This window comes from Spinacia oleracea, chromosome 1 (genome assembly GCF_020520425.1).
Source record: "Spinacia oleracea cultivar Varoflay chromosome 1, BTI_SOV_V1, whole genome shotgun sequence".
Taxonomy (NCBI): domain Eukaryota; kingdom Viridiplantae; phylum Streptophyta; class Magnoliopsida; order Caryophyllales; family Amaranthaceae; genus Spinacia; species Spinacia oleracea.
The window spans coordinates 117,380,990-117,395,911 of NC_079487.1; the positions used below are offsets into that span (position 1 = coordinate 117,380,990).

At 35.4% G+C, this 14,922-nt stretch overlaps 2 protein-coding genes and 1 pseudogene across 6 annotated transcripts; all 3 read left to right on the forward strand.

Moving 5' to 3' along the window:
• Positions 1-4,003: 4,003 nt before the first annotated feature.
• Positions 4,004-8,654, forward strand: LOC110782490 (uncharacterized). Of its 5 annotated transcripts, none has more exons than XM_056841281.1 (8): positions 4,004-4,622; positions 4,969-5,033; positions 5,634-5,694; positions 5,893-6,920; positions 7,005-7,202; positions 7,274-7,333; positions 7,431-8,280; positions 8,376-8,654. In XM_056841281.1, the coding sequence occupies exons 4-7, from the start codon at positions 6,524-6,526 to the stop codon at positions 7,550-7,552; spliced, it is 777 nt and encodes a 258-aa protein (XP_056697259.1). In that variant the 5' UTR covers positions 4,004-4,622; positions 4,969-5,033; positions 5,634-5,694; positions 5,893-6,523; the 3' UTR covers positions 7,553-8,280; positions 8,376-8,654. The 5 variants fall into 5 exon arrangements, with proteins under 5 accessions (XP_056697259.1, XP_021842358.1, XP_056697258.1 ...); XM_021986666.2 differs by having other exon boundaries at positions 6,510-6,920; XM_056841283.1 differs by having other exon boundaries at positions 4,045-4,622; positions 6,633-6,920.
• A 436-nt stretch (positions 8,655-9,090) lies between these two features.
• LOC130471249 (LRR receptor-like serine/threonine-protein kinase GSO2) lies at positions 9,091-11,504 on the forward strand. Its single transcript, XM_056841279.1, has one exon. The coding sequence runs from the start codon at positions 9,451-9,453 to the stop codon at positions 11,386-11,388; it is 1,938 nt and encodes a 645-aa protein (XP_056697257.1). The 5' UTR covers positions 9,091-9,450; the 3' UTR covers positions 11,389-11,504.
• Positions 11,505-12,687: 1,183 nt separating this feature from the next.
• On the forward strand, positions 12,688-14,550 carry LOC110783977 (LRR receptor-like serine/threonine-protein kinase RGI5; annotated as a pseudogene).
• Positions 14,551-14,922: the final 372 nt, after the last annotated feature.

Below are 14,922 nucleotides of genomic sequence, written 5' to 3' on the forward strand. Positions count from 1 at the left end.
TATATAAATTATTATGTGGAAAAAATCTACTCCGTATTGATTCATTTAAATAAGAAATAATTTTCAAAACTTTTTAACAACATTTTAAACTTCTTTGTATTATATTAATTTAATAATGACTTAAAATCCTTTTGTCTTACGGAAAATGAATATGTCGTATCTTCAAAAAAAATTACGTAATGAAATTAATAATTTAAGTAAAGAAATAAGATGGAATAGGGGTGAAAAGGGGAAAAGAAAAAGTTGCCAATAGAGTAAATATGAGAAATTTTTTATAAAGAACTGAAAGAAAGAAAAATATTGGCAAATTGTTACCTTATATTGAAAGTAAATATGAGTACACCTATTTCAAGGAATATAAGTTTAGATAGATTTAGTTAACTTAAGGTTCTGTTTTATTCGACTTATTTTATCTGGACTTATATTATTTGAACCTATTTTATCTGGAAAAAAAACTTATTTTGATTTAAATGAACTTATTTGTGGGTTAAAATGTCTGAAAAAACTTAAATTTTTTAAAATTTATTTATTTAGGGAAAATTAAATCAATTAGTGTTGATAAACTCATTTACGAAATATATTTTATTTTATTAACTTTTCTACAAATAATTATTAAATTATTAAAAGTATTACATAAAAATATTTACGGAGTAGTAATAACCGTGCATTGCACGAATACTAAACTAGTTGTATTACTATTTTGGTTGCAAGTGTTTGTCTGTATTGCGGTTGTTCCTTCCAAAATCCGCTCGAGTGTTTCTTGTCTAGTAAAATCTCTGTATCGCTGCATTATACCCATCTATAAGGTAATAATCGTAATGTAGTAATAATCGTAATGTAGGAAGAAATCAAAATGCATTTTGGATGGATTGATTTTGAGATTTAAGACCTGTTCTGTTCGACTTATTTTGACTTCAGACAAAATAAGTTCAGTTAAGTTCAGATAATATAAGTTCAGCAAAAATAAGTTTTTTTTTCCAGACATTTTCACACACAAATAAGTTTATTTCAGACAAAATAAGTTTTTTTCAGATAAAATAATCAGTTCAGATAAGTTCAGATAATATAAGTTCAGTCAAAATAAGTCCAATAGAACGGAGCCTAAACTTATCATTGATTTCTTTTCAGATCACATTTGCGGATTGTTTCTTATCAGTAATTAGAAGGTTTAAGTAAAAAAAATATACGAAACATAGTAAGGAGTAATTATTTTATTGTAAGTTTAATTTTATTATATTAAAAGAGAGACGAATCATAGGGTGACATTTGTCATCACCACATTGATTTCCTCTCTCTTAGTATATTATATAGATAGATTGTATGCAAACAAGTTAAATCACATAAAATTAAAGTAATCAATATGCATACGTGTCCATTAAATAGTGTTGATCCACAATTTCATGTATTAATCTATAACAAAATAAGAAAGAACTTGTCAAGAAAAACAACATAATTAAGCAAAATAGTGAATTTTTCAAGGTTTTATTTTGTATCTCACCCTAGACAGCGTCAAATTGTCCCAGATTTTAAAACAAGTGACTTCGGATGAAGCCTATTCGTCGAGGGAAAAGATCTTGCTTGTATTTGGGTTGATAGGGCTCGATAATACCTGCACATAATTGAGTTAAACTGACATCGAGCAAAACCACTCTGAATGTCTAAGTAAGAGTAGATTTGGATTGTAAGAGAGTTCTTACTACGTTATAGTGTGTGAAAACAATAAATGAGCGTACACTAGGATGTGCCATGAGGCGACATATTTATAATGTTTCATAATACATGTTAATGGGCTTTATTATGATGGTTCTTGGGCCATAGAGAGGATTTGGAACCATTGAGGAAAAACTAACATATATTGTTAGCCTAGTAGGCTTTTGAGCTAAAGGCCCAATTGTGAGCCAATTTAGCACCCAAACACATACTTGTGTCTGCCAATGAAGTAGTGAGCAGGGTCGGCCCTAAGACAGGGCATAAGGGGTCGTCTCCCTGGCCTCAGGGGAAAAAGCCCAATATCACTTAAGCTGATCAAAGTTTGGATGTAGAATATTTCATGCAAATTTGTTTGCATTAGGAAATGCAGCCCAATGGTTTATATACGTGTAATTTTAGTATGCTCACCCGAGTTCGACTCCCTACTAGCCTTAATTTTTGCTTGGATTTTATTTTTTCATTTGTTATTTCTCATTTGTTCACTATGCAATTATATTCTATTACCCCAATTTAAATGAACACCACAAAGTAGAGCCATATACAATCCTCATAATCATAATGTTTTCTTCTTCTTCTTCTTCTGTTAATCTAATTACATTCCTTGTTTTAATTTGGAGTTTAGAAAAAATAATTGATTTTAATTTATTGTACTTCAAAAACTATTACCGACTTGCTAAATGGTCTGTTACTACATCATTGCCGTTTTCAATTTTAAGTTTCGTTATCCTTTAATTATTCAAAACATTTCTTTCATCCAATTTCTTTCATCATTGCCGTGTACAAAGCCCATTATGGTTTACAACATTACTATATTTACAATGCTAATTATGGAACAATAATCTATTACTACATATTAAAAGAGACCCCAGGAATGACACGTGTCAATTCCTGGTACGATTTTTTCCCGTCAAAAACCATTTCCTAAAAAAAATAAACCTACTTTATTCTATTGTTATTTTCTCTCATTTTGTATAAACTAGATTAGATCCCGTGCACGCACGGATTATGATAATTATTTTTTACAAAATATTTAACTAAATATTCGCAAACTACTGCATGATTATAAAACTTTTTAACACACTCATTTAAATTTATTCATCTAATATGCATATTATATATGTGTAATATGCTAATTCAATCGACATATCGAGTGAATATATTTTCCATTACTATAGTACCGATTTGACTAAAATATTATCAAAAAATATTTAGCAAAATTATTATTAAGTGATATCTATTATTTCCATAATTTATGAACTTTTTTTTTCCATACAAAGATAGTTTACAAAAAGGTAGAGAATAAAAATAAAATAAAAAGATATATATTTTTGGAAAATATTTTAGGCTGGAAAATTTTACACCAGGAAGTGACATGTGTCATTCCCGGTGTCTGTTTTAGTATATAGTACTCCCTCTGTATTTTTTTAAGAGATACACTTGCCTTTTCCGGCCGTATTTATTTAAGAGATACACTTACTATTTTTGGTAACTTATCAACCCCACCATCTAATTAAATAATCTATTTACACCCCGCCCCCACTACCATCTCCTAAAATGACATGGTCCCCACTTATTTTACTTATTAAAATATCTACATAACCCCACTTGTTTTATTACTTTATTTCATTCAATTCTTTTTCTTAATACCCGTGCCCGACCAAGTGTATCTCTTAAATAAATACGGAGGGAGTAATAGATAGATGTTTATAAATAGAAAAAATTATAAGATTAAATATGACATTATTAGACAATTTTGGTAATATTTAGTCAGATTGTCATATCAATAATAGAAAACATTCCTACTTAATATTTTGTTCATATTGAGCATATTTAATTTGGTCAAATCATCATATTAAACATATAATATTAATAGAGCGAAAATTGTGAATTGTATGATAAAATGAGCACGTTGGAGATTTATTAATTACGGAATAGATTTAAGGGATAAATATTCCCGTTAAAAAAGATGATCAATTATAATTTTTAAATAATCATGCGTGCACGGGACCTAATCTAGTATTGACATATTATTGTGTATAACCCATGGAAAATGGCGCAATGGAATACTCATCATACATAAATATCTTCTCCATATGGGCTCTTGGTAAATATCGTTGTTATCTACCGTCACAAAAACTGTCAGTCTGTCGTTTATTTCTAAGAATCAAAATATTTGTAGCTGATACGAAAAACTAAGGTAATCTATACTACTATATTAAAAAGCGTTTTGACAAACGTCTATGTGCCACGTATGCCCCTCTTTCCTTGCACTTGCATTCCGCCACGTCAACATCTACCAGTGTCGTTGCGACAACGAAGCATCTAATAAAATTGTGGCACGCTAATCTATACAACCAAAAAATGATGTTCAAAGGGCTCGAAAATTCAACCTCCGTAATAACGCTGCTCAACTTTTACCAACTCCGCCAAGTGTTACTTGTGTGTTATTTCCTATCTATAATTTATATATTTGCTGTAAAAGAAGAATTATAATAAATGGGAGTACATTAATTCTACTGCTCACATCACCGACCCATCTTCTTCCTTGACACTTTGAAGTTTGAAGGCCTTCTCCAGATTTTCGTTTTCTTAGGATTTTCCAATCCTCATCTTCCTAATAATTGATTACTCCTAATTAAGTGAAACATTAATTATGAGTAATCAATTACATCAGGAAGAAGAAGATTCGTCTTTGTTGGTTGCTTTCTGGCTTTGTAGCTCCGAATTCCTCCTCATGATAAATTGATTACTCTTAATTAAGAGAAACATTGATTATGAGTACTCAATTAAATTATGAGGAAGAAGATTCGTCTTTGTGGGTTGATTTCTGCCTATGTGTTTTCGAATTGGGCTAGGTAATTGAGTAGACGCCGATCTTGCCTCACCCGCACAATCCAGCGATTTCAGTTATGGTATCTATCTTAACTCTTTTCACAATCAATTGTAATTCAAGTCATGAATTTAATTTTATCTTTTGAACCAAATCAATTTCTCAACTGATTGCCTAAATCTGTAACTGAAATTGCGTAATTGAGCCCCTCTAGGAGGTTCCCAGTATATATATTCCTATAGTCTTGCTGAATTCATCAGCCCCTAATTTGACCCCTTTGAAAAAGGTTTATGAGAAGTAATCAGGTAAACTGACGCATCTAAACTATTACAATGGTTTAATTCCTGTGTTTGTATATCTATTCATGGCATTAGGCTCTTCATTTACACAGTATCATTTGTTTCTGTTTTGGGTTTTGTTTGTTGTAGGCTTGAGTAAGACAGGGGCTGCAATCGATCGTTGAGTATCATATTGTCCTGCAACAAAAACTCTGGTTAGTTGTTCAGTTTAGATTGTATTGGAAAGGCCTCTATATATTGTGTAATTTAATATGGGAATTTTAATGAGATGAAATTGCTGGAAACGATGTTGGAATGTGAGGTTCAATAGTCTGCAGTAGTAATAGTTTTATTATTCAGAAATCCTAAAAGTTATAGAATATGCCCATTTGATTGTGTTGCTTGATTATATGCTGCTACACTATAATTATGTGGCTGTCTTAGTGTCATGGATTTCTATAAGTGTACTTAAGGTGTTGTAAAGGGTGGCAGACCCTATTCCTGATCATTTTGGAGCAGATAGCTGCAGCAGAAACCTATCTTTGGTGTAGTCTGAAGTTTATTCTGCAAAAGGAACTTATTACGAACCTGGGGATGGGATATGTTTAACCAACATTGGTGTGAGCTGACTCTTTTGAAGCAGAACACTAAGTTTTTGCCATTGGTTAATCTCGAACAGGGAATTTCAGTTCCATTTTATATAATGGTGACAGGACCAAAAATTCATGCTTGATTCTCATTTATACAGAACATTTCAAGTTGTACTCTCATTTTCCAAATAACTTAATGGCTCTGTTTTACTTTGTGGGCTACAGGTACTTTGTGAACCTTCTGAAGTTGTACTGTCATTTGGATAGCTGGCTCTTGAAAACTAAGGTAGTTCCTTTACTTTAAAATTTTATACAGTCAAATACCATTGATCTATACTTAATAGAATATGACTGACGATGCATCTCATTCTCCTAATAAACCCCAAAGTATGAAACTGAAGAATGTGTGGTTTACATTTCAATATGATATATCATTGCTCAAATTGTTAAACTTCCGTTTTTATTTGGCTCTCCAATTTGGCAGAATTACTATGAATAAGAGTACTAAACTTTTCACTATAAGCTTTACTAAGCTACTATCTGATATCATCAACTGGTATGGTTTGCCACTACCACTGTACAAACATTACCATAAGCAACGACGACAACAATATGTAGCAATCATAAAACTGAGAACTACACAAGATGGCCCGACAATAAAAATCAAAAGCCAACGTTCAAAGGATTTGGCAACAGCAAAGGAGCATGCTGCACAAATAGCCATACACAAATTAAAGGAATCCTACCAATTTGACATAGCTGACTTCAACTTAGATGCCATCCGCCATGAAAGAAAAAAACGGCGTGTAGCAGACATTAAAAGAGTAAAAGAAGAAATGAGCTTTGAACCTTAAAGCACAATTATATGGATGTTTGTGAGGAAAATACGGCCCTAATACAAGAGCTACGTTGGGCCAAGAATTTGGGATACGTCTTACATTAGAAATCTAGAATGAGCTGCTGGTGTTTTGTTTTTTCGTGATATTTTGGACGAATAAAATGTATCTTACTTATGTAAGGATTTTGACAAAGGTTTTAATTTCATAATCTTTAATTTCAAAGAAATCATGGTGTAGATCCAACCACCATACTTTATTGTAGTTCGGAAAACAGGTATGGAAAGTGGAGATGAAGCTAGACATAGAAGGCTATTGCGACGTTTCATTCTCATACAAAGGAGAAATAGAGCCAGAAACAATAACCCAACCCATGTCATGGTCACAGATTCTCGGCCAAGGCATCTGCCAGTGATTTGGCCACAGCACCCAATGCCGTCAATGATGAATGCAGTACAAAGAGTAGGTATGGATAATGGAGATGAAGCTAAGCATAGAAGGCTCTTGCGACGCTTCATTCTCATACAAAGGAGAAATAGAGCCAGAAACAATAACCCAACCCATGTCAGGGTCACAGATTCTCGGCCAAGGCATCTGCCAGTGATTTGGCCACAACACCCAGTGGCGTCAATGATGAATGCAGTAGAAAGAGCTCACCGCTCACTTACATCAAGAGGTTAGTTAGTCACAACTTGCATTATATTATGAAATGTACCCCTAATTCTTGACAATAACCTTAAGTTATAAAATAATACAATAGGAGAAACAAGTGCACCAAACAATAATGTTATTGGTTCTGGTACACCTTCAAGACGACGTAGAAGGAGTGAGAATAGAGAGTCTACCTCATCTTTGCGGCGTAGACTAAATTCTTCATTACCACCTGATGGTTCAATGACTCCTACTACTGAAACTGATATCCAAAACACCAGATCTCCTCAACCCAACTTGAACAGAGGTAACTTAATTCTACTACAGCAAGTTATACACTATTCAACCTATGAATATTAAACTGTTATTCCAACACAGTGGGCAGCAACATCTCAAGGAATACACTAGAAGGGTCTGCATCACACGCATTGCATCATAGTGAGTATACCACTTCCATATTTAGATACATAAGTGAAATTTAGATTAAACTACTTTGAACTACACTAATTTTGACTCCTACATTTTATCTTAACAGGAAAGTACACCCGACCATGGACCTTTGGTGGGCCTAAACACGTATGTTCGCATTGTGGTGCAAGAGTTTGGATCCAGGAAAGAGTAAAGAGAGAAAAGAGAGTACTTGAAGTTGTTACTTGACCCTAAAACGGGCTCTCAGTCAAGAAAATTCAAGGAAAGCATTAGATCTTACAACTCCATATTTGCATTCACATCAATGGGTGGACAAGTGGATAAGACAATCAACAGAGGGAGGGGTCCATATGTCTTCAGAATTAATGGTCAGAATCACCATAAGATTGGATCTTTGCTACCACCAGATGGGGCACAACCAAGATTCACCCAACTATATGTTTATGACACCCATAATGAAGTTGAGAACAGAATCAACTCACTGACAAACAATGCAGAAAGTGATCTTGATCCCAAAATAGTGGACGGCCTTGCAAAAATGTTAAATCAACACAATCCACTTGCAAAAGTCATCAGAATGGCCAGGGAACGCTACTCCAATGTTGAAATGCAACCTGTTCGGGTTCGTCTAATTGGTACGCGATCTAAGGATGGCAGACAATATAATTTACCGTCCACTAATGAACTTGCAGCCTTGATTGTAGGCAACGGTGATTGTAACTCAAAACACCACTCTTGGATAACGCCACACGATCGAACCCTGAAGTGGAAAGTCACCTGCTAGCAAAAAGGCTAATCCTGGAAAAAGCCACAGACACAACTACTGGAGTAGAAACACCACTCTTGGATAACGCCACAGGATCAAACACTACAGTGGCAAGGCACCTGCTGGATAACGCATCAGAAAATGACACTAGAGTGGAAAGGACTGCAAGGAAGAGAAACAGAAATGAAATGTAAGTACAATGTTCAACAACAAAACAAACAGAATATAAACAGCAAAAACACAAAATAAAACAACGGTAGGTACTAATCAATATCTATATTGCAGGGAGACAGACAAAGAAACAACTACAACCGCCAACCGTGAAAACTAAAACAAGCATTGGTAAACGAAGACACAACCATGCCAAGGGGAGATACGGCCACATTAAATTATGCACCAAATAAGAGGAATACCCTCAATAATTCCAACAAAATCAACATTAGTTTACTTTATCATGGTTAAGATACAATTTAGAATTTGAGTACAGCTTCGACCAAAACTGAAAAAACAAATGTACGTTTCCAGGGAATTTCACTATATAAACAAGTTTAACATTTTCATTTATTAACCAGCGTCCAATACATCACTCATTGTACATAATAAAAGTTATTGAATACCTTATAATTTTTAGTCAACACATCACACAAACAACATTCGAAACAACACGAAAACACCATTTGAAACCTACTAACAGTAGAAACCCGGGGCATCGCCCGGGCTACACACTAGTTATTCAATTAAATTAAGGAATACGTAGTGTTAAATACGGGCCTTGGGTCGCACCCGTCATTAAGAGAGTTTATAAGACCGTATGAGTTTCCAGCTTAAAATCATATGTCAATAAGAGGAGTAGCCCCTTGGCCTTATTAAGTGATTAACTATCTCCTCTTTTATCGATGTGAGACTCTTACACGTGATATTTCATGGGTCAGATCTTAACACGTACTACGTAGTACACTACAATGCAGCTTGTCATTTCCACTTAATTGCCTTGTACTGCTATTGCAAACTCTGAAACGACTAGTAATTCATAAACAATTCTAATGAAATCAATCAGAGGATCTTCTTATCTTAATGACACTATCCTACAAGCTACGGAGTACTAATTACTTCCTAAACACCTCATACTCTTCCCTAATTCTACGGGCACTACCATGTTCATTAAGATTAGTACGCACGTTTTGATAATAATTAATGTATTACTCTGTTTGTAACTAATACGCACTTATAGTATGTACCTAGGACTAGGAGAGTAGGAGTAATTTCCATTCAGGTTTATAAACAGATGCATAGCATACTTGTTCTCCTTATGCCCTCACAAGTCACAACCATCATTTTTTTCTTCCAACAATAATTAATCATGGTAACCTTTGAAAGAGATTCACTTACCTTCATTTTCCTCATAACCTTAGTTCTTACTACTATCTTCTGTCCTCTGCTAGTACAATCCTGCAATGCCATAGACAAAGAAGCATTACTCGATTTCAAGCGTGGGATCCAATACGGCGATTTTCAACAACTATCAACAATAACATGGCTCCCTAACACCGACTGTTGCGCAACCTGGCGAGGCATGAGTTGTGATCCTATCACTAAAAGGGTAGTTCGAATTTCCTTATCTGGCCCTGCTGTTAGTGACTTAGGTCCAACCATATACATACAAGGTACACTCTCTCCTTTCCTTGGCAATCTTACCTATCTTCGAATCCTTGACATTAGTAACCTTGGAGGGATAACTGGTCCTATCCCTCCTCAATTAGGCAAATTGTCACACTTAACTCATCTTTCATTACCCTACAATGACTTAAACGGTTCCATACCCGCTTCATTTGGTAACCTCCATAAGTTAAAGTATCTATTCCTTGGACACAATGCCCTCTCTGGTACTATTCCTCACGCTGTTTTTCGATCAATGAAGTCACTCTTAACATTGAATTTACAGGGAAATTTCTTCACTGGCTCAATACCGCCTTCCATTGCAAATCTAATATCACTCCAGCAGCTCTTTTTAGGCCAGAATTCTTTCTCCGGTGAGTTTCCAACCGGTATTACCAAACTAAAGCACCTTAAATATGTAGATATCTCAGAAAATAAAATCAGAGGAAGTATACCAAATTCTGTCAGTGAACTCTCCCAAGTAGAAACGTTATTTCTAAACAATAATAACCTTACTGGACAAATACCAAATTCGATAGGTAAACTCTTTCAGATGCAGGAATTATATTTGAATTATAACGAATTAACCGGAAACATACCACATTCTGTAGGCGAACTCTTCCAACTGAAATCTTTACACCTCGCCCATAATAAAATTACTGGAGTCATACCGGATTCTGTAGGTGAACTCTCGCAGCTGCAAAATTTATACCTCCTCGATAATAGACTCACTGGATCTATTCCTTCTACTGTAGGCAGCCTTGTTTCTTTAGTGTCCATGGATTTGAGTCAGAATAAATTGACAGGAGTTATACCAAATTCTATAGGCAAACTCATCAGAATTGGGCGTATAGTGTTGGAAAACAATATGATTACAGGAAAGTTACCACCGAGTATAGGACAATTAACTACATTAAGCGAGATTATGTTCTCAAATAACAACTTAGTTGGAGAAATCCCTTCGAGTTTTGGCAATCTTAACAGCCTGACGCATTTGGATTTGTCTAAGAATCAACTCACAGGGAAATTGTCTTCTTGGATAGGTAACTTGAGTTATAGTTTATGGTCCCTTAACTTATCAAATAATAGATTCTACTCCACCATTCCCCAAGAGTTGAAGAATCTTTATCAACTGGTAGAACTTGATCTTCACTCAAATAACTTCACTGGTTCCTTGGGAGTTATATTTGATAAAGAATTATCGGATTACTACACCTCCATCGACGTGTCTAGCAATAAGTTCACAGGTCCAATTGATGTAAACATAGGGAGTAAGCCTGTTATGGCATACATTAATTCATTGATCTTGTTCAATAACCCATTGGGAGGATCCATACCAAAGTCGATGGGGAATTTGACCCAACTACGAGTGTTGGAGATGGTGGGTAACCGGCTTTCAGGAAGAATCCCTCAAGAACTCGGGAATGCCAACCAATTGAGCACGATTTTGCTATCGAGGAATCGGCTGAATGGAAGTATTCCCAGGAAAGTGTTGAATTTGGAGGTACTGGAAGTGTTTGATGTCTCAAGAAATCAATTTAGTGGAAAGATTCCTACACATAACACTAATATTCCTGCTTCTGCATTTGCGCGTAATCTTGGCCTATGTGGTTCTCCGCTCCCTCCTTGTAAGCGTTGGTAGTATATTATTGTATGAACACTCTGCTAGAGTTCAAATCAACTTCATGTGTTTTTAATCTTCATGTACTCTTCTCTTCAATGTCATCAATGAATAACAGCGCTGCAAGTCACTCTTTCCCTGCAAATGTGAATTATTATATATTAATCTTTTTTTCTTCTTCTTTTACTTGGTTTAATTTAAAGAACAACCAAGTTTCCCATTTTATAGTCTTTGGCATCTTCTTTCTGCCATTGCAACTTCCAAGCAATATCAATGAACTATATATCGTTAAAATGAAGTTCGAATTGTATGTACTACTTTCATATGTTAGTCTGATCTTGTTTGGAATCTTAAACAATCTATTCTAAAGCCATTTGTCAAAGAATCTCATAGAAATCGTACCCACGTGTTCACCCATGTGGTTAGGAGAGTGAAAAGATTAGGCCATAACTCATAAGAGAATTTACTTGGGACAAAATTGAAAATTTATGATTTTGGCCAAAAAAAGGAATAATACCAAATAGGACTAACTTAAAAAATAAAAACAAAAACCTCAATAAGCTAACATGACTAACATTTAAGAACATAAGGAGTACATAATTGATAAGAGATCTTGGGCGATCACAAATGTAACATTGTTTAAGGCTCATAAATGAACTTCTAATATGTTATTATTTTATTTATTCTATAACCATTTGTGAAATCAAAATGTACAGCTTGTCATTTGATCACTTGCTTCGTACTTAGGTTGCAACCTTTGACTATCGCCGGATATATTAATAATAACTAACATAGATGTGCTAATAACATGTCCAAATAATAATACTACAAGTTAATTAATTGATTATGATTTACACAATATCTTAATTACCGGATTTCATTTCATATATACCGATCAGCAAGAAAAAGATTGCGTAAAGACTAAAGAGATGCATACTCACTTCAACTTCTGATCACAACCATATTTGCTAAGCTTAGTACGTACTCCTCCATTCTATTTTAAAACGGAGGAAGTATTTTCTACGGCCCATGATGGTAACTAATTATTATCTTACCCTCATTTTCCTGTTGATCCTCTTTACTGATATTTTTATATTACGTCCTACCCTGGTTCAATCCTGCAATGCCATTGACAAAGAGGCATTACTTGATTTCAAACACAGGATCACCGATGACCCTTCACAACTCTTACGCACTTGGAACCCCAAGACCGACTGTTGCACCTCTTGGTAACGCGTACGCTGTGATCCTGCCACCGGAAGGGTAGTTGCCATCTTACTAGCCAGCGCCGTTGATCAGGAAGGATATTATACAGACTCCATGACAGGTACGCTTTCTCCTTTCCTTGGCAACCTTACCTATCTTCGATCCCTCGATCTTCAACGCCTCCAGGGACTAAGTGGTCCAATCCCATCTCAACTAGGCAAATTGTCACACTTAACCCACCTTTATCTAAATGATAACAATCTAAATGGTTCTATACCCACCTCATTTGCTAACCTCCATAAGCTACAACATCTAGTCCTTGACTATAATACCCTCTCTGGCATCCTACCAATACCTGTTTTCCGATCACTGAAGTCGCTAATCACGTTAGATTTACAATGGAATGCATTTTCCGGTCCAATACCATCTTCCATTGTAAATCTTTTCTCACTTTCGGAGCTTAATCTTCGTGGTAATTATCTCTCCGGTGGGATTTCAACCGGGATTGGCAAGCTTAAGAACCTCACTTATTTAGATTTGTCAGATAATAATATTAGAGGAAGTATACCAGTTTCCTTAGGCCAACTCTCCCAGCTTAAAATATTATACCTTGACCATAATAAACTCACCGGATCAATACCGGATACCGTAGGCAAACTCTCCAAATTGCATGATTTACACCTTAACCGTAATAAACTCACTGGAATGATTCCATATTCTCTAGGTAAACTCTCCAAATTGCAAGTTCTATACCTTGACCATAATAGACTTACTGGACCTATTCCATCTTCCATAGGCGAGTTGGTTTCTTTAGTCGATTTCCATTTGGATCACAATAGATTGACCGGTGTTTTACCCAATTCCATTGGTAATCTTACCCAGATTCTAACTATAAACTTAGAGAACAACATGATTACAGGGAAGTTGCCACCAACGATAGGACATCTTACTAGATTGAACGAAATGTTGTTCAGGAACAACCGTCTTTTAGGCCAAATCCCTTCGAGTTTTGGCAATCTTAAAAGTCTCTGGACTTTGGATATGTCTAACAATCAGCTTGTTGGCCCTCTCCCTCCTCAACTTGCTAAACTAAAAACTTTAGAAACGCTCGATTTGTCCTACAATCCACTTGGGTTACCTAAACTACCGAATTGGATCTTCAAGTTAAATGTCAGTCGGCTAACATTAGCCAAGACCGGAATGAAAGGGAAGTTACCAAAACGATTATCTTCATCAATACATTACCTTAATTTGTCGGGTGGAAATTGCCTTCGTTATGGTTTGGAAAGATGAGCAATCTGTGGTCCATTGATCTTCACTCAAACAACTTCTCTGGTCCCTTCGGAATAATGTTTCAAAATGTCGGGAATTACGACTTCATCGACTTGTCTAGCAATAATTTCACCGGTCAAATTGACATAAACATCGGCAATAAGCCTGCTATGAGCTACATTACATCCTTGATCTTGTCACATAATCCATTAGGAGGATCCATACCAAAGTCGATAGGGAACTTGACCCAGTTAACACTACTGAAGATGGTGGGTAATCAACTGTCTGGAAGAATACCACAGGAGCTTGGGAATGCCAAACAGTTGACGACAATCTTGTTGTCGAGGAACAACTTGAGTGGAAGTATTCCAGGGAAGGTATTGAACTTGGAAAACTTACAAGCGTTTGATGTGTCAAGGAATAAATTAAGCGGCAAAATTCCTTCACACAAGTCCAATATATCTGCTTCTGCATTTTCACAAAATGCTGGCCTTTGTGGTTTTCCACTCTCTACCTGTAAGCAAAACTTGTAAGCATTTTCATTTTGTAGTCTGCTTCGGAAAACGCCAAATGTTTTATCTTTCCTTCTTTCCTATCCCAAGTTGATTAATCTAGTATTATTCCGTATAATTTATGGTCCTTACCGTTGAGCTTCTATATGCGAGATTGCGAGTATATAAAATTATAAATGAATAATGCCTACTCAGCTTGTTTCCTAGACAAATTTTGCAAATAAGGAGCACAATTCACGAGCGACCCCTTCATGCTCCTGCAGTCCTGCGCTCATGGCGCCACTTGAAAGGCACCAGGCCCATTGCATTCCGGCCAACAGATTACATAGAAGTATTAATAATAATTCACAAAATGAGTTATTTGAAATGGGATCTAAGCCATTAGCCATCTAACCAGATCTTATTGTAATTCTTTTAGTTTACATCAAACAATGGTTTAAATTACTATTAATTGTCTGTTTGACTAAAACACAACCTGAGTTGCTCAAGCTGTGACCTGATACTTTAGTAAACAACCGGTTATACAGAATCTTGTATGGTAAGTCCATAGTACTTACTGAAGAAA